Consider the following 25,092-nt stretch of genomic DNA (forward strand, 5'->3'; position numbering starts at 1 on the left):
CTGACGCCAAATGACTTCGAACAGGCGATAAATGACATGCCCATGCACTCTGCCCCAGGGCCAGACTCATGGAACTCTGTGTTCATCAAGAACTGCAAGAAGCCCCTATCACGAGCCTTTTCCATTCTATGGAGAGGGAGCATGGACACGGGGGTCGTCCCACAGTTACTAAAAACAACAGACATAGCCCCACTCCACAAAGGGGGCAGTAAAGCAACAGCAAAGAACTACAGACCAATAGCACTAACATCCCATATCATAAAAATCTTTGAAAGGGTCCTAAGCAGCAAGATCACCACCCATCTAGAAACCCAACAGATACACAACCCAGGGCAACATGGGTTTAGAACAGGTCGCTCCTGTCTGTCTCAACTACTGGATCACTACGACAAGGTCCTAAATGCACTAGAAGACAAAAAGAATGCAGATGTAATATATACAGACTTTGCAAAAGCCTTCGACAAGTGTGACCATGGCGTAATAGCGCACAAAATGCGTACTAAAGGAATAACAGGAAAAGTCGGTCGATGGATCTATAATTTCCTCACTAACAGAACACAGAGAGTAGTAGTCAACAGAGTAAAGTCCGAGGCAGCTACGGTGAAAAGCTCTGTTCAACAAGGCACAGTACTCGCTCCCATTTTGTTCCTCATCCTCATATCTGACATAGACAAGGATGTCAGCCACAGCACCGTGTCTTCCTTTGCAGATGACACCCGAATCTGCATGACAGTGTCTTCCATTGCAGACACTGCAAGGCTCCAGGTGGACATCAACCAAATCTTTCAGTGGGCTGCAGATAACAATATGAAGTTCAATGATGAGAAATTTCAATTACTCAGATATGGTAAACATGAGGAAATTAAATCTTCATCAGAGTACAAAACAAATTCTGGCCACAAAATAGAGCGAAACACCAACGTCAAAGACCTGGGAGTGATCATGTTGGAGGATCTCACCTTCAAGGACCATAACATTGTATCAATCGCATCTGCTAGAAAAATGACAGGATGGATAATGAGAACCTTCAAAATTAGAGAGGCCAAGCCCATGATGACACTTTTCAGGTCACTTGTTCTATCTAGGCTGGAATATTGCTGCACACTAACAGCACCTTTCAAGGCAGGTGAAATTGCCGACCTAGAAAATGTACAGAGAACTTTCACGGCGCGCATAACGGAGATAAAACACCTCAATTACTGGGAGCGCTTGAGGTTCCTAAACCTGTATTCCCTGGAACGCAGGAGGGAGAGATACATGATTATATACACCTGGAAAATCCTAGAGGGACTAGTACCGAACTTGCACACGAAAATCACTCACTACGAAAGCAAAAGACTTGGCAGACGATGCACCATCCCCCCAATGAAAAGCAGGGGTGTCACTAGCACGTTAAGAGACCATACAATAAGTGTCAGGGGCCCGAGACTGTTCAACTGCCTCCCAGCACACATAAGGGGGATTACCAACAGACCCCTGGCAGTCTTCAAGCTGGCACTGGACAAGCACCTAAAGTCAGTTCCTGATCAGCCGGGCTGTGGCTCGTACGTTGGTTTGCGTGCAGCCAGCAGCAACAGCCTGGTTGATCAGGCTCTGATCCACCAGGAGGCCTGGTCACAGACCGGGCCGCGGGGGCGTTGACCCCCGGAACTCTCTCCAGGTAAACTCCAGGTAAACAGAGGAAGCAGAGTTGATGGTGGAAACATAATCTCACCAGCATGTGCGTTTATCATCACAGATGACACGGCGAGCAACCGCACGCTTCTGCTTAAAATCAAGAAGTCTCTCAGTGGTCCTATTGTACCAGTACCTGCCCCACACAGCATGTTTCAAACGTACTGCACAAGCACAAGCAGGAGACCACCAAGGCACGTACTTCTGAGAATGCCTGCCCGAGGTTTGGGGTATAGAATGAGAATTTGCGGTTAAAACTGAGGATGAGAAGAGGTGTAAAAGCTCATTAATGGAGGACCAAGAAGGAACCCCCACTAAAAGCAGTTAGTTGCGAGTAAAGGTCCCAATTTGCTTGAACAAACTGCCAGCGTGGGCTACGAAGAGGTGGTGAATATGAAGGAGAAGTAAGAGTGACTGGAAAATGATCGCTGTCATGTAAGTCCGGGAGAACAGACTAGTGCGGTAGAGGAAGAGCAGACTGAGAGATCAATGCAAGAGAGAGTATGAGTACGAGGATCAAAATGGGTGGGAGTACCTGTATTTAAAACATGGAGAGGGTGGGAAGCAAGAAAAGCCTCCAACTGAATGCCACGGGAATCACAGTGAGACCCCCCAGAGGAAATGATGGGCATTAAAATCGCCAAGTAACAGAAGTGGTGGCGGTAAGGACGAAACAAGAAAGGCAACATCCAGGATAGATAATGCCCGAGAAGGAGAGAGATACAAAGAACAGAGTGTATGCCACCTATGCAAGTGGATATGGGCCCCTGTGTAATACAGTGAAGTATGAACAAATAGCTGATGATACGGAATATCAGTGTATAGAAGAAGGGCACTTTCATTAAAGGTCCCATCAGGAAAAGGATCTGAAGAATACAATAAATTATAGCCTGAGATGGGATAGATAACAGCAGAGTGTAAGTTTGGTTCTTGTAAGCAAACACCAACAGGGGAAAACCGGGAGAGCAACATCTGAAGTTCACCCTGATTACCCCTGAGGCCACGTATATTCCACTGTAAATAGGCCATGAATGGCAACAATAAAGATACAGGTCCTCCATCACAAATCCGGCATCATTGGGACCTGTAGTGTGCCGGATTACTGAGTTTGCCGAATTGCAGAGTGGTTAGGTTAGAATACACTTAATAAAATTAACCAACTTGACTTACACAGTTCATTGAACATCGGCAAAAAATCGAACATTTCTGCTACTTTGAGCTCAAGTTCAAGGTACGTTTCATCATGAAAGCAATCAAAATCATGTCTATTTCTGTAATATATCTTCCATTCTATCAAATGAGTCCAAAAAATGAGAATACAACCATAAAAACCATACGAAAATATACTGCAAAGAGGCGGCTAATGGCTGAGAAGTGAACTCCCTTATTTATCGTCCATCTTTTTTATTTTTGTTGTATGTTAAGAAGCATCTTTCCATCATACATTGCCTAAGTTTCAATGAGATAGCCCAACAAACAACCGAGAAAAAAAAATATTTACCAAAAATCATATATGGCAAGCCCAAGCCAGGTACTGGAAATAAGTCACTGTCTGACTTTTCTGGGTTATCCTAGGATCTCTATACATACACTGCTATGTATGATAATCTATGTAAATGTATTTGTGTATACCTGAATAAACTTATTTACTTCTAGTCTGTCAACTGAGTACAAGAAGTCGTCCATTCACTTATTTCAACTCCCCAATAAAGTGGTCAGAAATTGGCAATTTGGCCAATTTCACACAAATTTCAACAGATGCCAATTTCAAAATAGGGTCCAGAATAAACAATACAGACATTCCTGGCACTAAAATAACATTTTCTCTGTTCATTAGTCATGGCTACAGGCCCCTCTTATATTACTCTTGCTTACCATTTGGAATTTTTATTCACAAAAAAAAAAAAAAATAGATTTACTGTTATGCAGACTACTGCATTATTGTAATAATTGTATAAATAATGTCAATCCATTCTTGACTCCGTACTGGAATTTGGACTGGCAGGCGGACAGGTATTGGACGGTGACGTCATTTGTTTACTCTTGAGCTTCGCTAAAGAATAGAACATTTTTGCTACTGTGAGCGCAATTTCAAGGTACTTTTCGTCATGAAAGCAATCAAAATCATATCTATTTCTGTAATATATCTTTCATTCTATCAAATGAGACCAAAAAAATGAGAATATAACCATAACAACCATACAAAAATATACCGCTAAGCGGCCGCTAATGGCTGAGAAGTGAACTCCGCTATTTATGGTCTGATTTCTTTCATTTTTGGTATACGTGAAGAAGCATCTTTCCATCATACATTGCCCAAGTTTGAATAAGATAACCCAACAAACAACTGAGAAAATAATAATAATAATAATAATATCTTTATTTACTACACATACATGTACAAGGTATACAGGCCTAGCTGACATCAGTGACATACTAATGTATAGAAAGGCACTTGTTATGCCGAGTATTTCAAGAAAATTAGGTCAGTGTCCCAGGATAACACCCACACTAGTCAACTAACACCCAGGTACCCATTTACTGATCAGTAAACATAGACAACAGGTGTAAAGAAACATGCTTAATGTTTCTACCCTGGCTGGGAATCGAATATTTACCAAAAATCATATATGGCTAACCCAAGCCAGGTACTAAAAATAAGCCACGTTGACTTTTTTGGAGTTATCCTAGGTTCTCTCCACTTATGCTGCTATGTGTGATAATCTATAGAGAGAAAATAACTTTTTTGTTTCATGTGTATGGTGGAGTACGAGCGTATATCATAATTAGCCCTGTGCTATACTCCGTTTTCTCTAAGTCCCCAAGACAAGGATAGGAGAATGGTATTTGTTTACCATCTCCTCTTCATAACTGTCGAACTGCTTGGTGTTATGCCAAATATTATTCATTCTGGAGTATTTAACATGTTTTATGTTATTTACATTGTTTCTTAGGTCATATTAGATCAATTGTGATAGGCAAATAAGCTGTAGTGTTGATATTAGTGTAATAATAAAGCATATTCTCCTGCTTCATGAGACTGAGCTCATGGCAACTGACAGTGGCTTCAAAGCCACCTTATCTTTAATGGATAATGTACTATGTAGGTGCTTTACATAATGAAAAGCATTTCTTTTATTCATTGGAACCATGGCTAGGGCTAAAAGTAAGCAGGTTAAAACAATAAATGGAGAAAAAGAAACTGGAATGACTTATGCAGCAAGTAGCGCCACCAAACAGATGACACCCGAATCTGCATGACAGTGTCTTCCATTGCAGACACTGCAAAGCTCCAGGCAGACATCAACCAAATCTTTCAGTGGGCTGCAGAAAACAATATGAAGTTCAATGATGAGAAATTTCAATTACTCAGATATGGTAAACATGAGGAAATTAAATCTTCATCAGAGTACAAAACAAATTCTGGCCACAAAATAGAGCGAAACACCAACATCAAAGACCTGGGAGTGATCATGTCGGAGGATCTCACCTTCAAGGACCATAACATTGTATCAATCGCATCTGCTAGAAAAATGACAGGATGGATAATGAGAACCTTCAAAACTAGGGAGGCCAAGCCCATGATGACACTCTTCAGGTCACTTGTTCTATCTAGGCTGGAATATTGCTGCACACTAACAGCACCTTTCAAGGCAGGTGAAATTGCCGACCTAGAAAATGTACAGAGAACTTTCACGGCGCGCATAACGGAGATAAAACACCTCAATTATTGGGAGCGCTTGAGGTTCCTAAACCTGTATTCCCTGGAACGCAGGAGGGAGAGATACATGATTATATACACCTGGAAAATCCTAGAGGGACTAGTACCGAACTTGCACACGAAAATCACCCACTACGAAAGCAAAAGACTTGGCAGACGATGCACCATCCCCCCAATGAAAAGCAGGGGTGTCACTAGCACGTTAAGAGACCATACAATAAGTGTCAGGGGCCCGAGACTGTTCAACTGCCTCCCAGCACACATAAGGGGGATTACCAACAGACCCCTGGCAGTCTTCAAACTGGCACTGGACAAGCACCTAAAGTCAGTTCCGGATCAGCCGGGCTGTGGCTCGTATGTTGGTTTGCGTGCAGCCAGCAGCAACAGCCTGGTTGATCAGGCTCTGATCCACCAGGAGGCCTGGTCTCAGACCGGGCCGCGGGGGCGTTGACCCCCGGAACTCTCTCCAGGTAAACTCCAGGTAAACAGTACCAGCAGGTTGGTGTGGCGACCCTGGAAATTTGAAATTATGCTAGCCAAAATTAGTGCCGAATAACTGAAGGAACCGAATAACTGATTGCCGGATTTGTGATGGCGGACCTGTACCAGAAATCCACAGGTAAGGGTACCTACAGACTTGAGGGGTTAGAAAAGTCCACATGCAGCGGTAACGGAAAACGTTCAAGCAGCGAAGAAAGGAGTTGCACAGATGTAGGAGAGGAAAGAGAAGGAACAGGGGGTGGATCAGTGTCCAGTGATAGTTTGGTCTCTGCAATATATTCAGAGATAGCTTCAACTGTTTCGGAATTCAAAGACATCGTATGGGAGACAATATTGGAGATGGAAGGAGGAGGGTGAGTAAAGATTGGAACCATAATGGACTGTACCAAAGTAGGGGGGAACAAAAGGGTGGAGGGAACTGGAGAAGTGTGAGAGGGGACTGAAGAGGCAGAAACCTGGGAGGGGACAGAGGAGGAAGGCACAGCATGAGGAGGAGGGTGAACCTCCACACCTGTAACAGAGCCAGTGAGAGGGGAAGAACCAGGTAGATAGAGAATCTTTTCCCGATCATAATGACACCAAAAGTGTGAAATTTGATGGAAAACTTACGGAATTATGCTCTTGCGAAGTTAGCGGTCTCGACGATGTTTACGCATCGGCGATTTTGCCCACTTTGATCCCCATTTTCGGCCAATTCAGTGTACTTGTCGACAAAAATCATAACTATTTCGCTAGAACTCCATTTTTTCTATCGAATGAGTACAAGAAACCACCCATTTACCGATTTCAACTATCCAATACAGTGGTGAGAATTTAGCAATTTTGCCATTTTCACACAAATTTCAAAAGATGCCAATTTACGAACAGGGTCCAGAATAAACAAGAAAGACATTCCTGGCACTAAAATAATATTTCCTCTGTCCATTAGTCATGTTCCCATGCCCCTCTTACATTCTTTTGCTTTCTATTTTGAATTTTTATTCTCACAAAAAATAATAGAAGATTTACTGTTATGCAGACTACTGCATTGATGTAGAAATGGTATAAATAATATCAGCACACTTGTGAAAGAATATTAGACTCACCAGTTGACGTGTATTGGACGCATATCATTATTTGTTTACTTTTGAACTATGGTAAAAATCAAACATTTCTGCTACTTTGAGCTCAATTTCAAGGTACTTTTCTTTGTAAAACCAGTCAAAATCATCTCAATTTCTGTAATATGTCTTCCATTCTATAAAATAAGACCAGAAAAACTAGAATACAACAATAAATACCATATGAAAATACAGTGCAAAGTCGCTGTTTTAATCCAAAAACATGGTCAGTTTTTTTTGTCTCATTATGCACTGTGTGCTGCAGGATTTTTTTATACTGCACACATTGACCACATAGACCCATTCTTTCATATGTAGGCCTACCAGCTTTCTCTCATTAGATTTGAGGGCACTAGAATTTAGGCGTACTAGTACGTCAAAAACCCTGGCTCGTAAGCCGTACTAGTACGACCGAAACCCTGAAAGGGTTAAAGCGGACATTCAGCTTCTTCTCATTCATAACATCCACAATCATCTCTTTCTTATCATTCGCACAACATCCACGCACATTCAGACTTTCCACTTTGACAATTTTCATATTCTTTTTAGTAATTATTACAGGAAAAGGGGTTACTAGCCCATTGTTCCCGGGATTTTAGTTGACTTTTACAACACGCATGGCTTACGGAGGAAAGATTCTTATTCCACTTCCCCATGGATATAAATTGAAAAGTAATTAGAACAAGAACTATTAAGATAAAAATCAAAGAAAACTCAGATGAGTGTGTATAAATAAACGTGTAGTGTGGCCTAAGTGTAAGTAGAAGTAGCAAGATGTACCTGAAATCTTGCATATTTATGAGACAGACAAAAGACACCAGCAATCCTACCATCATGTAAAACAATTACAGGCTTTCATTTTACACTCACTTGGCAGAACGGTAGTACCTCCCTGGGTGGTTGCTGTCTACCAACCTACTACCTACAAAATTGTAATGACTGTATATAATACAAAACACTGCCATGCAAATCATTTGCAGGGGGTTACATGCATTGTTTAAGGTCTCTAAGGAGAAACAGTACTCACAAGCCTAGCTACATGAAGAGACAATGTGTGTCAACTTCCTACATATCTGCTCATTCAACACATCTATATCATCCTAACTCTCATCACTATTCCAAATAAACCCACCAGATTTACATTGCACTCATAAACAGGATCTCACTCCTACCTAAGCATCTTCCAAAACCAGCTAGCAGTTCTGTCTCTTTTCCCATGGAATTATGTGACACTGAATGCAATAATATACCTTAAGAACGATATTCCCAAAACACCAAATGAAGCAAAATTTCTACTTTTACAACTACAATGTGGAAAATTCACCCCAATACAACTGAAATCTATATAAATGGATTAGAAATCCTCAACAACAAACCCTCTGTTACATCTGCATTGTGGATTTGTTGTCTTTATCTTAAATTAAAATAGAAACTAATGAACATTCTGCATTCATAGCTGAGCTGAGTGAAATTTATTAAGTCCTAACATTAACTAATACAATAGTAGTTGGCAACTGTACAATTCTACACAATTTGTAGCAACTCCAAAAGTGTAATCTAGGCTATTATATATCCCTCTTCAACTTGAAAGGAGCAAGCTGATGAAGGTAACAATGAGTTAGGTAATGAAAGATTGGATATCTGATTGGAAGGAGGGAGTACAGAGGGAGTGACTGCATTCAGATATCTGGGAGAGGACTTGTCAGTGGATAGGTATATGAAATATGAAGTAAATCACAGAATTGGTGAAGAAAAGAAAAGGTGGGTGGTACAGTGATGCATTTGCAGAAACAAAGAACATTATCCATGGAGGCAAAAAGGAGAATGTATGCAAGTGTAAGAAGAGCAGGTAGTTTAAGAATTTCAATCTTTCTTCAAGTCTGCTATGCAGATCACTTACTACTACTGCACTATTGTATTACATAATGACAATAAATTACAGACTTAGTATCTAGTGCATCAACATATTTATGAGATTAGATCTATAGACTCCACTTTGGGGTGTACTTATTTATGAAGAAACACCTCTTACCTCGAGCAATCCTAAGCACTCGCATGACTCTTATGATCGTAGGATTGATGGGGATGATGTCATTCTTCATTTCTTCCAGCACAATGCCAACCACAGACAAGATGACAATGAAAACATCAAGCTGGTTCCATCTGCATTACAGGAGTGAAAAAGACAGCTTTAGATGGAAACTTTTTACTGATGTTGTGTTACCTAGATCATTCAAGCAGTAATGTGAATGCTTTCTAAGAGAATTGAAAATCTACTGAAAAAGATAGTAGTCATGATTACTATTTACAGTTCTGTAGGTTTCATTTTGAACAAAATAAATAAAAATTATGTAATATTTACTTCATACAAATCTTACATATTATTTCAAGAAAAAATAAATGAGGTTTGTTAAGTAAGACTACTTTATAGAACTACAGTTATGGAAAAATTGTCATTTAATGAAAATGTAATAAAACACATTCTGATGATTGCTAATAAAGAAGTTGGAATGAAAGTAACTAAAACTTCAAGATTCACAATGCAATTTTATCATGACAAGATTCTCCGTATTAATGTTCCTACATTATTGATGCAAGATATCTAACAACAATTCATAAAACAGCTATACTAGTGTTAATAATGTCATTACCCAACAAAGTCATGCAATAATATGCACTAATTTGAAAACTTCCAGGAAGCATGCATGTTTCTTCAAATGTTAAATAGTACTAAGCATAAAGGGTAAAAATTAAATTGTGTTATGGATATTAACTGTATAAACAGATACAGTACATGATAACTGGTCAATACCTCAATCACATTTTGTCCAGTCTCTCTAAATATAGTAGTCAAGTTATTAGTATAATACAGTACAAAACACATTTACTTATCCTACACAAAATAAAGGATATAGACCATGACTTTTTTCAAAAGACAGATGCAGTTACTAATTAAAGTTGGAAAAAATTTATATTTTTTTCTTATTCAGGGAATGGGTATGCCTCAAACCTGCAGTCTAAAATTCACTTATCCATCACCTTAACCACCAGATCATATTGACTACAATAAGAAACGTAACCTTTTCAGGCTATGCTAGAGGGCACAATAGTTTCATAGTATTACTCTTAAAAGAATTGGAAAAATCATAATTAATGATCAAATTTTTTTTAGGAAACAGACAAGGTTTGAACCCATGATCTAGAATTTACTAGCTTGTTACTCTGATCAAAATAAATAAATTAAAATGCAGCAGTGTCACTGTTTGGGTACTTTCTAACATGAACTGGGTAAAAGCTGCATTTCTTATTTTAGCCTGGCCAGTCTAGTGGTTAGCATCTGGACTAGTGAATTCTAGATAGTGGCTTTGAGGCTTAAGCATTTCTTGAAAAAGTTTTAATCATTTATTACAATTTTATCAATGTACTAAACACCAGGTTTAAAGCAGAATATATTTAAAAGAAAAAATTGTCTTCGATGTTCACAAAAGGCAAATTTTGCTTTTCTCCAGTTCTTCAGAGGCAACACAAAATGGAATATTTGGTGACCCCCTTCTTAAAATCATATAAACTTATTCAGACTAATCCTTCTCTCTATCTGTTTATAATTACTTAAGAATTAAGTAAGACAGATTCTGGCTGCTAAATTGGTTCGAAAAATGTCTGGGCTCAATGATGGTAGTAAAGCTGTACCAAATTATTATTTTCAGAGAACTATCAAAGGGCTATAGATATGCATGAAAGTTTTTACAGGAGTAAATACAGAAGACAAGTTCAAAGTAATGAAGCAAAGAATATAAAAGTAGATATCAAATAGGGTGGCATAAGGTAACAGTACAAATTAAGACATATACATTTATCCCAAGCCAAGAAACATCTGATAAGAATCATTTGCAAAGGTATTCACTACACTGGTCACTTCTATCAGGGTCATGTCTATCAGGGCCTGAGTCTAAATTACTCCTTTCCTTGCAGGTGAGGATGTTTTTATTTATCATAGAGCAAGGTACCATGCATTCACTTCAGCTTGATGAGAGAATTGCAGCAAAAATGAACACACAATCTGGCTTAAATAACCAAGCAAAGTTGATAAACACTCAACCAAATTACAGCTAAAAAGACAATATACAGCATATAAACAAATGTTTTTTTTTACTTATTAATGCACTAAAATATATATACAATGGAATGATCTAAGTTTAATTAGAGATGGTACCATGAGGCAAATGTTAAGACTATGTAGGAAAGTATGGGACTTAAGACAAGAATGTGTGAGGTTGCCATGGATGATCAATATTTTACAGATGATCTGATGTGCCATTGGAAATGTATGTAGGGTAACATTTATGAAGGAATTCAGGGAAAATTTGTTAGCTGAACTTGAGTTCTGGAGGTGGGAGGTACAGTCATGGGGATGTTGCAGTTTGGAGGGACATCTAAACTGTAATGTCAGCATGCACATTTGCACATGGCAAGACTAACTGAATGAATGATGGAGGAAGTTTTTCAGTTGGTCAAATCACCATACTCTGGTGGGAAATGGCTGGAGTGTTAAAAAAAAAAATGTGGTCGTAAGACCGTTTGTGAGAGGTGTTCTCCTTGTTTATGATATGTGAAGTTTGCCTGAATGATTCTCCTCCTAATGACTGCATGAACTACGGTATGGTGTGGCATATTACTACTGTCGGTGAGCTTCAACTTGGGGAGAAGAATCTCTCTTACCTAATGTATATAGAATAGTTTAAATTCATAGTTTTTACTAAGAATGGAATAAAGAAAGAGCTTAGTTTCTGACATTCTAGAGTTGGGACGAAAAGAAGAGACCCTAAACAGTATTCTATCAACTCCATTACGTGGTTTGAGAAATACAATGTAGGAAGTCCTACAACTGAATCCTTAAAAGACATGTTTTTCTATTGGAAAACAGAGTTGAAAGCTGCTGAGATCTCATTGTATTCCAGACAGATAAATGACTGAGATGGGTTGAGACTTGAATTAAGAAGATGGCCACATTCAGACAGCTACAATCTAGGATACTGAAGCAAGTCAAGATCACCACTGGGATGTCGTTTAAATAAACGAAATACAGTGGACCCCCGGTTAACGATATTTTTTCACTCCAGAAGTATATTCAGGTGCCAGTACTGACCGAATTTGTTCCCATAAGAAATATTGTGAAGTAGATTAGTCCATTTCAGACCCCCAAACATACACGTACAAACGCACTTACATAAATACACTTACATAATTGGTCGCATTCGGAGGTAATCGTTATGCGGGGGTCCACTGTACTGTACATACTAGTAATTCCTGAGACATAAGTCTGCATACAGCAAGATAGCAGAGCCTGGTGAGACCTCCAAGGCAGTTTTGAAACCAGGAGGCATCACTACATTTCAGATGGAATGTTAAGTATCTGTGGAACTCATTGTGGATAGTTAATAATGGAATGCCTTTAAGGCTCTATGGCAGAAGCCCTGATTTGCTGTAGGAGTGAAGAACAAACTCTGGGGGATGTGTTCATTTCAACTTTGTAAGAGACCACAAGCTATTATAGCTGCCAGACAATTTGGCTAACAGGCTTCTACATCAAATTTATGACAGAAAAGGGCATTTATGTAAACTAACCTATATGTAAATATAAAAATTTTTCTATGTAAACTTACTAAAAACTAAATGAAAACTGCCCATTCACTTATAATTAAATCACCATCAATATCAAGAAATGCTCTAAATGATCAGTGCTTTATAAGCCAGGATTGCAAGATCTAACTAAAAGTATTACATAACGAGGTATATATTATACAGAAATGATAATGTGAAGAACTAAGTAAGCTAATGAGCAGAAACTGATGAAATGTATAAAGTATAACCAATTCAAAGACAAAAGTGAACAGATAGTGTAACTTGCTGCAAAATATTGAAGTAACTTGTATAAAGATATTTGTATACAAATTTTCACAGGTAATGTTGTACCAACACTAACAACAGCAATCCTCCCATTATGATTACATTATTTACTATGCTACATACTCACTGCATTTCAAGAACGATAACCCATTTAATGAACCATTCATGAACAATACACAAACGAACTGACATAGAAACAGATACTGTGACAATTACTGTACTCGGGTGTAAATCTTATATTTATTGAACAGGTAGACGGCATAAATGTTATAAAAGTACAAATAAAATGAACTTCAATGGTTTGATTACCTTGCGGTACACAAGCATGAACAGTGAAAATACTTAAGTATCACACAGGTGTCCTCAAAGTATGAATGAGTTGTATTCACAGTGTTTCAACTTATAAAGAAATCATTTATAACCCTGAGTCTATTATTCTACAGAAAACTAAATTACAAATGATGGTTACATGTCACACATATTCATAACTGCAGATCAACATTCATAAAACAATTATTTCTCAATATTGTCTTTTGAACCTCACTCATAAGTGCAGATCATTGTAACTCAGGCCTTTGTAAGCCTGGGAAACCCTGCATTCTAATTTAATTAAAATACAGTCTACGATCTGCTAAAGGATAAAGAAAATAAAATTTGGTTACCTATGCAACACCTGTACTCAGTCAATATTAGTACCCAAATATATCAAACCACTGAAGTTGAAGATGCAGAAAAGAAAATCCATAAAACAGAAAAAACTGTATGACTAATTCCTGGATTATTTACCCACTAGTGGACACAGCCCGCGGCCAGGAGGAAGGAAACACATTAGAAGCTACACTAGACTAATCATCCATGCCAGTAGCAAGCAAATTTTACCACCAACCCAAAACCTATGATAAGTGTATTTTCTTGAAAAAAAAAAAACATGAATGTCCATAAAATAAATAAATGCTGAATGGTTGAACACAACTACTCAGAAATTTTAATCAGGACATTCAGTCTTACACTAATGCTTCATTTCAGTATTAGAGGCAAATCTTTTTATCTTGCTGCTGTACATGGTTTCAGCATCAAAGTACATAAAATAATGCTATGCTTATTAATCACTACTGTGGATAAGAGAATCTTCCTCTATGTTTGGTAGTTCATAAAGTACAATATATAAAAAGCAAGAGTGGTATCACTGGTCTTCTATAAGACAATACTATCTTGTTTTCATTACAAATAAATATACAACTCAGGTACAATATTACCCTAAGATTTCCAAAGCCAAGTGAAAAAACATTATCTCAAGTTATAAACAAAGAGATTTTTAGGACTTAACACACTGCCTGACACTATCCTGTGGTGCATTCTGGTAGAGAAATTTTTCAATATACAAAAGGGACTTCTATATCCAAAATGGTTAGGACCAAGGGTATTTTGGGTAACAAAATTTTATGGATAATTAATAGGCAAAACTTCTTCCTAGCTCTAAAATTATGACTGATATAAACAAATATTTAACAAATGCCTAGTCATGCTGTGATAGTGGCCCTCTCTGTAATTAGTTTTATATAATATTTAAACTACACAATATCCTATAATATGTAAATCCCACATTGTAATCTTTATAGAGAATAAACTTGATTTGATTTTATTTGATTTGAAAAGCAATTAAAAAAAAGTCCTATTTTGTAAAATCTCTCACATTTAAAAAGAACATTTAATTTCAATGTGCTAGAAACCTTCATCAAAAAGTTAAAATAAAATTATAAACCAGGGAGTGAGTACTGTACATGCTCAATGATACATTTGGATACTGGTACCAGCAACAACATATGCCTGCCATGCAAATGTGAATGGAAATTGGAGCTAAATAAGATACAAGTCCAAGGTGTCTAATTTAAACAAGAAATTTCCTCCTAAATTTTTTTTTTTTTCAAATAAAAAGCTACATGACCCTAATAAGTTAAGGAACTTTTTTGTGAAAATATATAATTGAACAAAGAAAACAGAAACTTGACCTGGAAAATGTTTTCTTCATTGGCACTGCATATCCAACCTTTATAAGTGTCTACCCTCAAATGTAACTCTCTTGGATACCATTTATAACATATACAATATATGTAAGAGAAGTAGAGCATACTTTAAATAACCTAATTGAAAAACCCAATTCAGAATTTAAAAGAAAGAGTATATACTTTTTACATTTAGCAAAATCTTTACTTAGGATCAACTCTAAAGCTGTATAATGCTGAATTTGCAAAAGTATTTATAAGGAAGATACACTATTCTACAGTAGTGATGAATGCTCCAGTGCCCTAACACCTTGCTCTGACTTACACCAAAGCTAGGATTGCAGCTCACTCTTCCCACTACCAACATTTCTCTGCTCATGTGTGCTACTTCCTTTTACGATTAACAAAGATTTTTAGTTATAAAAGAGAATATGTAAATAAAGTCACACTTATAATAGCCTTGAGATTTTCTACTCTATTTATGGCATTAACAGAGCAGTAGGCATATGAGAGGTGGAGATATTGGTAAGCAGGTTAAGTCTAAAGGCTGCAACTGGTATTTCTCCCTCACCTATACTCCTCGCTGGGGGTGTGGCGAGACAAGGGGGCAGAAACAGAGTGGCGTGGCCAGGGCAGGGACGGGGCAAAGGTAAAACCACCAGACAATCAGGTGTACAAGAGAAGACAGTTATCATATAGACATTCTAGAAATTGTCTCTAATCACACCATAAACACTGCATTACATATGAATATTGTATGTACAAGTAACAAAGAATTTTTTAGTTAAACACTTAAAATACTAAAATTACTTTTTAACCCTTTCACTACCTCTTGATTAGATCTAAGTCACTGATGCCAGTGTCCTTCAGGTAGATCTAGGTCTTAAGCACAACTCCCTCAGATATGCTGTGAGCATTAAATTTTGGCCTAGACATGAGAGAATGGGTCTGTGTTGTGAGTGTACACAGTATAATAAAAAGTCCTGCCCCACATGGTGCATGATGGGAAAAGCAAACCTCTGACTTTGTGTTTGGTTTATAACAGCGACTTTGAGGTGTTTTCTAGGATGGTTTTATTGGCTGTTTCTTGGTATTAATAGAATGGAAAAGATACTACTGAAACCGAGATCTCGGTCAGTTTCAGGACTGGAAGTATGTAGTATGAAATAGGGTTCAATGTAGCACAAATGTTTGACTTTTAATGACTTTCCTGAGAAAAGGTAAGGGCCTTTCCCTACATCTCCTAGTCTGTTTTATGGATTTTTACTAGATCTACTTCAATTATTGAGATGCCCATGAGAGAAATAGGGTAAAACTTTGATTTTTTTTATGTGGATACAAAATGGAGGCAAGTGTAATACAGAAGCTTGGATGTGTGATTAATGAACAGATGATAGGCTGCTTTAGTTGCCGGAATGCATACAGTGTTCATTTTGGATTCTGTTTTTAAATTTTAATTTGTTAAATGTTGTGTAAAACTGGACAACATACAGAATTCTGTGCACTTTATAGAGAAGTTCTGATAGATGAATTAGAGGTTTCTTGTGCTCAATTGACTGAATGGAAGGCATACTAGTAAAATAACTAAGAATTTGGTTGAATTGAGCTTACAATACGAATCAGAACGGGTAAAAATCCCCAATGCATCAACTGCACCCAGACCACCAACTTTGCACCTGCATAATTCCATAAATTTTCCCATCACATTCTGTATTTTTTTTTTTTTTAAGTCTTGACAATGTCAGTACTTTTAATTATGGAGGTCCTGACAGTGAAAGGGTTAACCAGTAAAAAACTATTCTGAAACAGCTAAATCATATTTTAATTGAAATTAGCACATAAACATTAAAAGGTTTTTAACTATGAAGTGAAAACCCATTTCATTTACAGAAATAGCTACATAGCTAAAAGGTTTGATTATCATCATTTTCCAATATAAAAAATCACAATACTGTAGTGCTTTCCGAAAAAAAAAAATTGTTCAGGTTCTGATTTACCACTAAGGAATACAGCCTTTCTAGTTTTACCTTTCCTTGACCAGTATTCAACTTCTCTGTTACTTATACCTCAGTATGCTTCCTACTCTTTTTTTTTTTTTTTTTTTTTTTTTTTTTTTTTTTTTTTTGCATTGGAAAAACTAATTCTTTTTCAACAATTAAGCTCTGGGCTCACCTGCTGTGGAGTATCATTCAACAATGAAACTTTTTTATACAGTGTTTTTGTGTGCACGTACAGCCTCTTCTCACTGAATGATGGAGTTCTATTCCTAAAACCACGTCAGTAAACGAATTCATCGCTAAATGAGGAGCATACTATAATGGAAGTGGGTTTGTGTCAACCATCTTTGATATTGTTTTAATGTCACCTCTGCAGCATTTATAACATTTCTGGTATATTTTAAATGTTTATACAGCACTGTACTGTATATTGTAATAAAGAGAATAGAGGAAATAGCTCTAATATACATTATTTAGGTATAAATACTGGTCAGAGAGCCCATCATAAGCCTGAGGCATCGGTAAGCAAGTACATCGCTAAGGGAGGAGAGGCTGTATGTGTGAGTGCATGTGTGCAAGTATGTGCATGTGTGTACTCACCTATTTGTGGTTGCAGGGGTCGAGTCATAGCTCCTGGCCCCTCCTCTTCAATGACTAAGTCCTCTCTCTCCCTGCTCCATGAGCTTTATCAAACTTCATTTTAAAACTATGTATGGTTCCTGCCTCCACTACATCACTTTCTAGGCTATTCCACTTCCTGACAACTCTATGATGGAAGAAATACTTCCTAAAATTCCTCTGACTCATCGGAGTCTTCATATTCCAATTTTGACGTGTGTGTGTGTGTGTGTGTTTACTCAGTTGTGGTTGCAGGGGTCAAGTCACAGTTCCTGGCCCTGCCTCTTCACTGGCCGCTACTAGGTCACTCCTCCTGCTCCATGAGCTTTATCATACCTCGACTTAAAGTTATGTATGGATCCTGCCTCCACTACATCACTTCCCAGACTATTCTACTTCCTGGCGAATCGGTGACTAAAGAAATACTTCCTAACATCCCTGTGATTCATCCAAGTCTTCAACTTCCAACTGTGACCCCCAGTTGTTGTGTTACATCTCCTGGAATGTCTTGTCTCTATCCACCTCGTCGATTCCTCTCAGAATTTTATATGTCGTTATCATATCCCCCCCATCTCTCCTGTCCTCCAGTGCTGTCTGGTTGATTTCCCTCAACCTCTCCACACTGGACATACCCCTTAGCTCTGGGACTAGTCTTATATCTCCCTGATACACCCCGTCAACTAATTACACGAATACCACCTGGTGGTTCACACATACACTCACTCTCCCATGTGACCATAAACAGAAATATCAATCTCAATCTTAAAATAATGAATCCTAACTAGTCATAAGTTGGCCTGTGATACTCCAATACTGAAACTATGTATTGTGCCAAAACAAAACCATTCACATTGCTAAACTCACAAGCTAGTGTTTAGTCACTTAGCCATAATACCAACTTACCTCATAATTTGTAATATTTTAAATTTAAGAATTAATCTAGGTCTGCCCGAAATGCCTAGCCATGCTAGGGGTTCTAGTGGCACCCTCTGTAATTAGTACTTTACTACATGTAAACCACACAATAATCAAATTCTGTAAACTCAGCATTTTAATCCTTATAGAGAATATTGCAAACCACTGCACTTTCTCTAATTTTCTTATGTGCTTGGCTAGGTGCGGGTTCCAAACTGGCACTGCATACTCCAATATAGGCCTAACATACACAGTGTACAGGGTCCTGAACGATTCCTTATTGAGATGTTGGAATGCTATTCTTAGGTTTGCAAGGTACGTGTATGCTGCAGCAGTTATTTGGTTGATGTACTCCTCAGGAGATGTGCCCTGTGTTATACTCACCCCAAGATTCTTTTCCTTGAGTGAGGTTTGTAGTCTCTGGCCACCTAGACTGTACTCTGTCTGTGGTCTTCTTTGCCCTTCCCCAATCTTCATGACTTTGCACTTGGTGGGGATGAACTCCAGGGGCAAGTTTCTGGACCAGGCCTGCAGCCTGTCCAGATCCCTTTGTAGCTCTGCTGGTCTTCATCTAATTGAATTCTTCTTATCAACTTCACATCATCAGCAAACAGGGACACTTCTGAGTCTATTCCTTCCATCATGTCATTTACATACACCATAAACAGCACTGGTCCTAGGAATGACCCCTGTGGAACCCCGCTCATCACAGGTGCCCACTCTGACACCTAATCAAGTAACATGACTCTCTGTTGTCTTCCCAACAGGTTTTCCCTGATCCATTGCAGTGCCTTCCCTGTTATCTCTGCCTGATCCTCCAGCTTTTGCACTAAACTCTTGTGTGGAACTGTGTCAAACGCCTTCTTAGAGTCTAAGAAAATGTGATCAACCCACCCCTCTCTCTCTTGTCTTACTGCTGTCACCCTGTCATAGAACTCCAGTAGGTTTGTGACACAGGATTTCCTGTCCCTGAAACCATGCTGGTTGTCACTGATAAGCTCATTCCTTTCAATGTACTCCACCACTTTTCTCCTGATAATCTTCTCCATGACCTTCCATACTATACATGTCAGTGACACTGGTCTGTAGCTTAATGCTTCATGTCCGTCTCCCTTTTTAAAAAATGGGACTACATTTGCTGTCTTCCATACCTCAGGTAGTCGCCCTGTTTCGATAGATGTTATGAAGATTGTTGTTAGTGGTACACATAGAACCTCTGCTCCCTCTCTCAGGACCCATGGAGAGATGTTATCTGGTCCCATCACCTTTCAGGTATCTAGCTCACTAAGGAGCCTCTTCACTTCTTCTTTGGTTGCATGTATTGTGTCCAACACTTGATGGTGTACCACACCTCTCTGTCTTTCTGGAGTCCCTTCTGTCTCCTCCATGGACACTTCTTTGAATCTCATGTTGAGCTCCTCACATACTTCGTGGTCATTTCTTGTGATCTCTCCTCCTTCCTTCCTCAGCCTGTTATAAGGTCCTTGACTGTTTTTGGCTTCTGCTGCTGTCATTTTCATTGGGCCTCCCTTACCTGTGCATATTCATTTCTGGTTCTACAACTGCTCTCCTTATTCTCCTGGGTCCTTTGCCTTCTATACTTCTTCCATTCTCTAGCACACTTGCTTTTGACCTCTCTAAACCTTTGGCTGAACCAAGGGCTCGTCCTGGCTTTCTCATTATTTCTGTTACCCTTGGGTTCAAACCTCTCCTCAGCTTCCTTGAATATTGCTATCACATATTCCATCATCTCATTTACAGACTTACATGCCAGTTCTCTGTCCCACTGAACCCCATGCAGGAAATTCTTCATGCCTGTAGTTCCCCCTCTTGTAATTTGGCTTCATTCATCCTGCCTTTCCTGCTTCCCTCTCCACTTGTAACTCTATGTATTCAAAGCTCAGAACCACGAGGTCACTGGCTCCGAGGGGTCTTTCATACGTGACTTCCTCAATATCTGCATTACTCAAGGTGAATACTAGGTCCAGTCTTGCTGGTTCATCCTCTCTTCTCTCTCTCTCTCTGGTAGTGTACCTTGTGTGTTGATACATAAGGTTTTCCAGTTCCAAGTTTCTGGGGCCCCCATGTGGCTTCAGGTTCTCCCGGCTCTGTTGTGGCTGCATGATGATTCTCATGACGGCACTCCTGGCCCTGGTTCCCCTTCAGTTTCTTCTTCTCGTTAATTATTCTATTCATATTAACCATGCTTCAAAAACCGTTCCAGGTTTGCACTATGCTATCAGGTGAACAATTTAAACTCTTATTGTCCACACTTGTTTCAGGAAAACACTAGAGACCTGATAAGAACTGGTTATTTTCCCTTCAATTTTTTCTTTTCTTTCCCCTCACTTTATGCTTATTTCATTATTCACTAACTGATCTATCATTATTCCCCTCGCTTTATGGTTCTTTTATTATTCACTACATCATCTATCATTATCACTTATCTCACTGGCTTGGATCACACTTATTCTGTTTGCATTTGCAGTTACTGGCTTCTGGCAACACCTACACCTGACACTAGGCTGCCAGCCTCTCTCTCCTGGCAATGATTCCACTTTCAAATTGTTTTATATAAATTGTAGTCATCACCTCCCTTTTCTGACTTAGAACAGCTTGCAATTCACTACTCGGGTTGATTCACTGACACTGACATCTTTAGTGATCCTTGGTGGGCCAAAAACCACTAAAGATTCATGAGCTGTTACTCCCACCGGTGTGTGTGTGTGTACTCACCTAACTGTGGCCGCAGGGGTTGAGTCATAATGCCTGCCCCTACCTCTTCAATGATTACTACTAGGTTCTCTCTCTCCAAGCTCCATGAGCTTTATCAAACCTCGTCTTAAAACTATGTATGGTTCCTGCATCCACTATGTCACTTTCTAGGCTATTCCACTTCCTGACATCTCTACGACTGAAGAACTTCCTAACATCCCTTTGACTCGTAGGAGTCTTCAAGTTGTGACCCCTTCTTTCTGTGTCCCTTCTCTGGAACATCCTGTCTTTGTCCTCGAAGTTACCATGTCTCCCCTGACCCTCCTGTCCTGCAGTGTCGTCAGGCCGATTTCCCTTAACCTTTCTTCATAGGCCAATCCCCTTAGTTCTGGGACTAGTCTTGTTGCAAACCTTTGCACTTTCTCTAATTTCTTGATGTACTTGACCAGGTGTGAATTCCAAACTGGTGCTGCATACTCCAATATGGGCCTGACGTACATGGTGTACAGAGTCTTGAACGATTCCTTACTGAAGTATCGGAACACTATTCTCAGGTTTGCCAGATGCCCGTATGCTGCAGCAATTATCTGACTGATGTGCACATCAGGAGATGTGCTCAGTATTATACTCACCACAAGATCTTTTTCCTTGAGTGAGGTTTGCAGTCTTTGGCCACCTAGACTATACTCTGTCTGGGGTCTTCTTTGCCCTTCCCCAATCTTTATGACTTTGCATTTGGAGAGGTTAAATTCAAGGAGCCAGCTGCTGGCCCAGGCTTGTAGCCTGTCCAGGTCTCTCTGTATTCCTGCCTGATCCTCAACCGATTTAATTCTTCTCATTATCTTCACATCATTTGCAAACAGGGACACTTGTGAGTCTATCCCTTCCATTATGTTATTCACATATACCAAAAACAGCACAGGTCCTAATACTGACCCCTGTGGAACCTCACTCGTCACAGGCGCCCACTCTGACACCTCGTCATGTACCATAACTTATTGTTGCCTCCCTGTCAGGTATTCTCTGATCCATTGCAGTGCCTTTATTGTTATACATGCCTGATCCTCTAGCTTTTGCATTAACCACTTGTGAGGAACTGTGTTGAAGGCTTTCTTGCAGTCCAAAAAAAATGCAATCTATCCCACCCTCTCTCTCGTGTCTTCTTTTACCTTGTCATGAAACTCCAGTAGGTTTGTGACACAGGATTTTCCTTCCCTGAAACTGTGCTAGTTGTCATTTATAAGCCAGAGTCTTTCTATGTGCGCCTCCACTCTACCTCACTGGCAATTATCCAAATACACCTACCATTCAACTTACGACCTGCTCGACATACGACGACTCGACTTACGACCGTGTTTTTTATGCCAAATTTCTGGGAAATAAACAAGTGTTTGTGTTGTACACAGTGCTTATCCTAAACCTTACAGTATAAAATACATTACTAACAGCATAAAAAGTAAAGTAAAACATGAAATACCAAAATAAAACAATAAAATAAAGTCATTACAAAAATGTTATGTTGATATTCAGTAGTAAAGTTCGACTTATGTCAATTTCGACTTATGACGGTTTCTTGGAACCGAACTTGGTCGTAAGTCGGATGGTAGGTGTACTCTATTTCTAGCTCCAACTAATTCCACTGAAGCCTCACTCGTCATTACATCATTAAAGAACAAAGCAGGTGATACAGATATCTTGCCACCATTCATATATAAAAAATGCCACATATGAGCCATCACCCATTATTGCAACAATATTTAACAAATCTGTAGCATCCTCAACCTTCCCATCCATACTCAAGACAGCAAGGGTTATCCCAACCCACAAAGGAGGTGATCCAACTGACTTGAACAACTGTAGACCCATATCAAGTGATTTTACTCCTACCTTACATCCAACAGCATACTTAACCCCTGCCAGTTTGGGTTTAGACCAAAAAAAAGTACAAAAGACGCTATTATACAAATGCTTGAACTAATATACACAGCTCTCGACAAAACTGAATATCCTCTGGGGCTCTTCAACGACCTACGAAAAGCATCTGATACAGTCGAACAATCTCTTGCGCCTCAAGTTGAATCAATACGGCATCAGAGGACATTCCCTTGACTACCTAAAATCCTATCTTAATGACAGACACCACTATGTATATGCAAATGGAGTTAACTCTGCTATCCAACCTGTAGCTGTAGGAGTACCCCAGGATAGTGTCTAGGCCCATTCCTTTCTCTCATCTACATCAAATATTTCCCCAATGCATCCCAACTCCTCAAACCAGTTCTATTTGCAGATGACACTACTTATGTCTACTCCCATTCAGACCCAGCTGTACTTAGAAACACTGTAAACAATGAACTGCTAAAGATATATACATGGATGATGACCAACAAACTCACTCTCAACATAGACAAAACATACTTCATGCTGTTTGGCAAAAGAGCCTTAGTAACATATATCCAACTTAATATATTGATAAATGGTTCCCCCATATCAAGAAACAAGGAGGGCAAATTTCTAGGTCTTCTCCTTGACTGTAATCTTAAATTTCAGTCCCACACCCATCACATAGCCAAGAAAATTTCCAAATCAGTAGGAATCCTTTCCATGGTACGATACTATGTACCATAAACGACACTCCTTACCCTGTACCACTCTCTAATATATCCTTACCTCACCTATGGTATTTGTGCCTGGGGCTCAACCACAGCCAACCACCTTAGACCCTTAATAACCCAACAAAAGGCTGCTGTGTGGGTGATAACCAGCTCCTGTGCTAGACAGCACACCCCACCACTTTTCAAGACTCAACTTGCTAAACATACAAGACATATACAGTGGACCCCCGGTATTCGATGGCGTCGGTATCCGATAAATCCGGTATTCGATGCATTTTAATGCAAAAATTTTGCCTCGGTATTCGATGCGATTCGTACGAGATGTGTCCACATGTGGCCTGAACTGCCCCGTGTGTGCCAGTGTTTACAAGCCAGGCAGTGTGCGCGCATCTAAGGATACATTCGGTACATTCCATATTATCACTGTTTCTGGTGCTTGTTTCTGCAAAATAAGTCACCATGAGCCCCAAGAAAGCTTCAAGTGCCAACCCTGTGGTAAAAAGGGTGAGAATTAGTATTGAAATTAAGAAAGATTTTGAAGGGTTTGGGGCTAACCCTGAGAAGCCTATGCCAGTTGTGGAATCCATTGTGCCTACTTCAAAAATTAAGGAAATGTGTGCAAAGTGGGTTGAACTGCAAACCTTTATGGATAAAAATCACCCTAACACAGCTATTGCAAGACGTGCTGGTGACTATTACAATGACAATGTTGTGGCCCATTTTAGACAAATCTTAAAGGAACGGGAGGTACAGAGCTCTGTGGACAGATTTGTTGTGCGACAAAGGTCCAGTGACTCTCAAGCTGGTCCTAGTGACATTAAAAGAAGAAGGGAAGTAACCCCGGAAAAGGACTTGCTACCTCAAGTCCTAATGGAAGGGGATTCCCCTTCTAAACACTAACACCATCCACACTCTCCCCTCCTCCCATCCCATCAATCATCACCAGATCTTCATTAAAGGTAAGTGTCAATTATTCTATTGTTGTTATTCTATTGTTATTGTTGTTATTGTAATTATTCTATTGCATTAAACTTAATATTTCATGTGGTAGAATTTTTTTTTTCATACTTTTGGGTGTCTTGCACAGATTAATTTGATTTCCATTATTTCTTATGGGGAAAACTGATTCGCTTTTCGATATTTTCGGTATTCGATGAGGTCTCAGGAACGGATTAATATCAAATTCGAATACCAGGGGTCCACTGTACTCATATTATTGTGCCTACTACATATACAGAGCATTAAACTCCACTGTAAACCCTCTCCTAAAACTACTCCTTAACAGATACAACAGAATGCGCAGTCACAATACAAGGCATAAGGCAC

General features: G+C 39.1%; 1 protein-coding gene across 1 annotated transcript in view; it reads right to left on the bottom strand.

Moving 5' to 3' along the window:
• Positions 1–25,092, bottom strand: part of LOC128690736 (voltage-dependent T-type calcium channel subunit alpha-1G) — a 181,199-nt gene that overhangs the window by 59,086 nt on the left and 97,021 nt on the right. Inside the window, exons 4-5 of the mRNA XM_070088481.1 lie at positions 15,478–15,489; positions 9,029–9,159 (exon numbers count right to left, since the gene is read on the bottom strand). Of these exons, the coding sequence (XP_069944582.1) occupies positions 9,029–9,159; positions 15,478–15,489 (143 nt within the window). The remainder of the gene's footprint in view (positions 1–9,028; positions 9,160–15,477; positions 15,490–25,092) is intronic.

The sequence above is a fragment of the Cherax quadricarinatus genome, chromosome 24 (assembly GCF_038502225.1).
Source record: "Cherax quadricarinatus isolate ZL_2023a chromosome 24, ASM3850222v1, whole genome shotgun sequence".
Taxonomy (NCBI): domain Eukaryota; kingdom Metazoa; phylum Arthropoda; class Malacostraca; order Decapoda; family Parastacidae; genus Cherax; species Cherax quadricarinatus.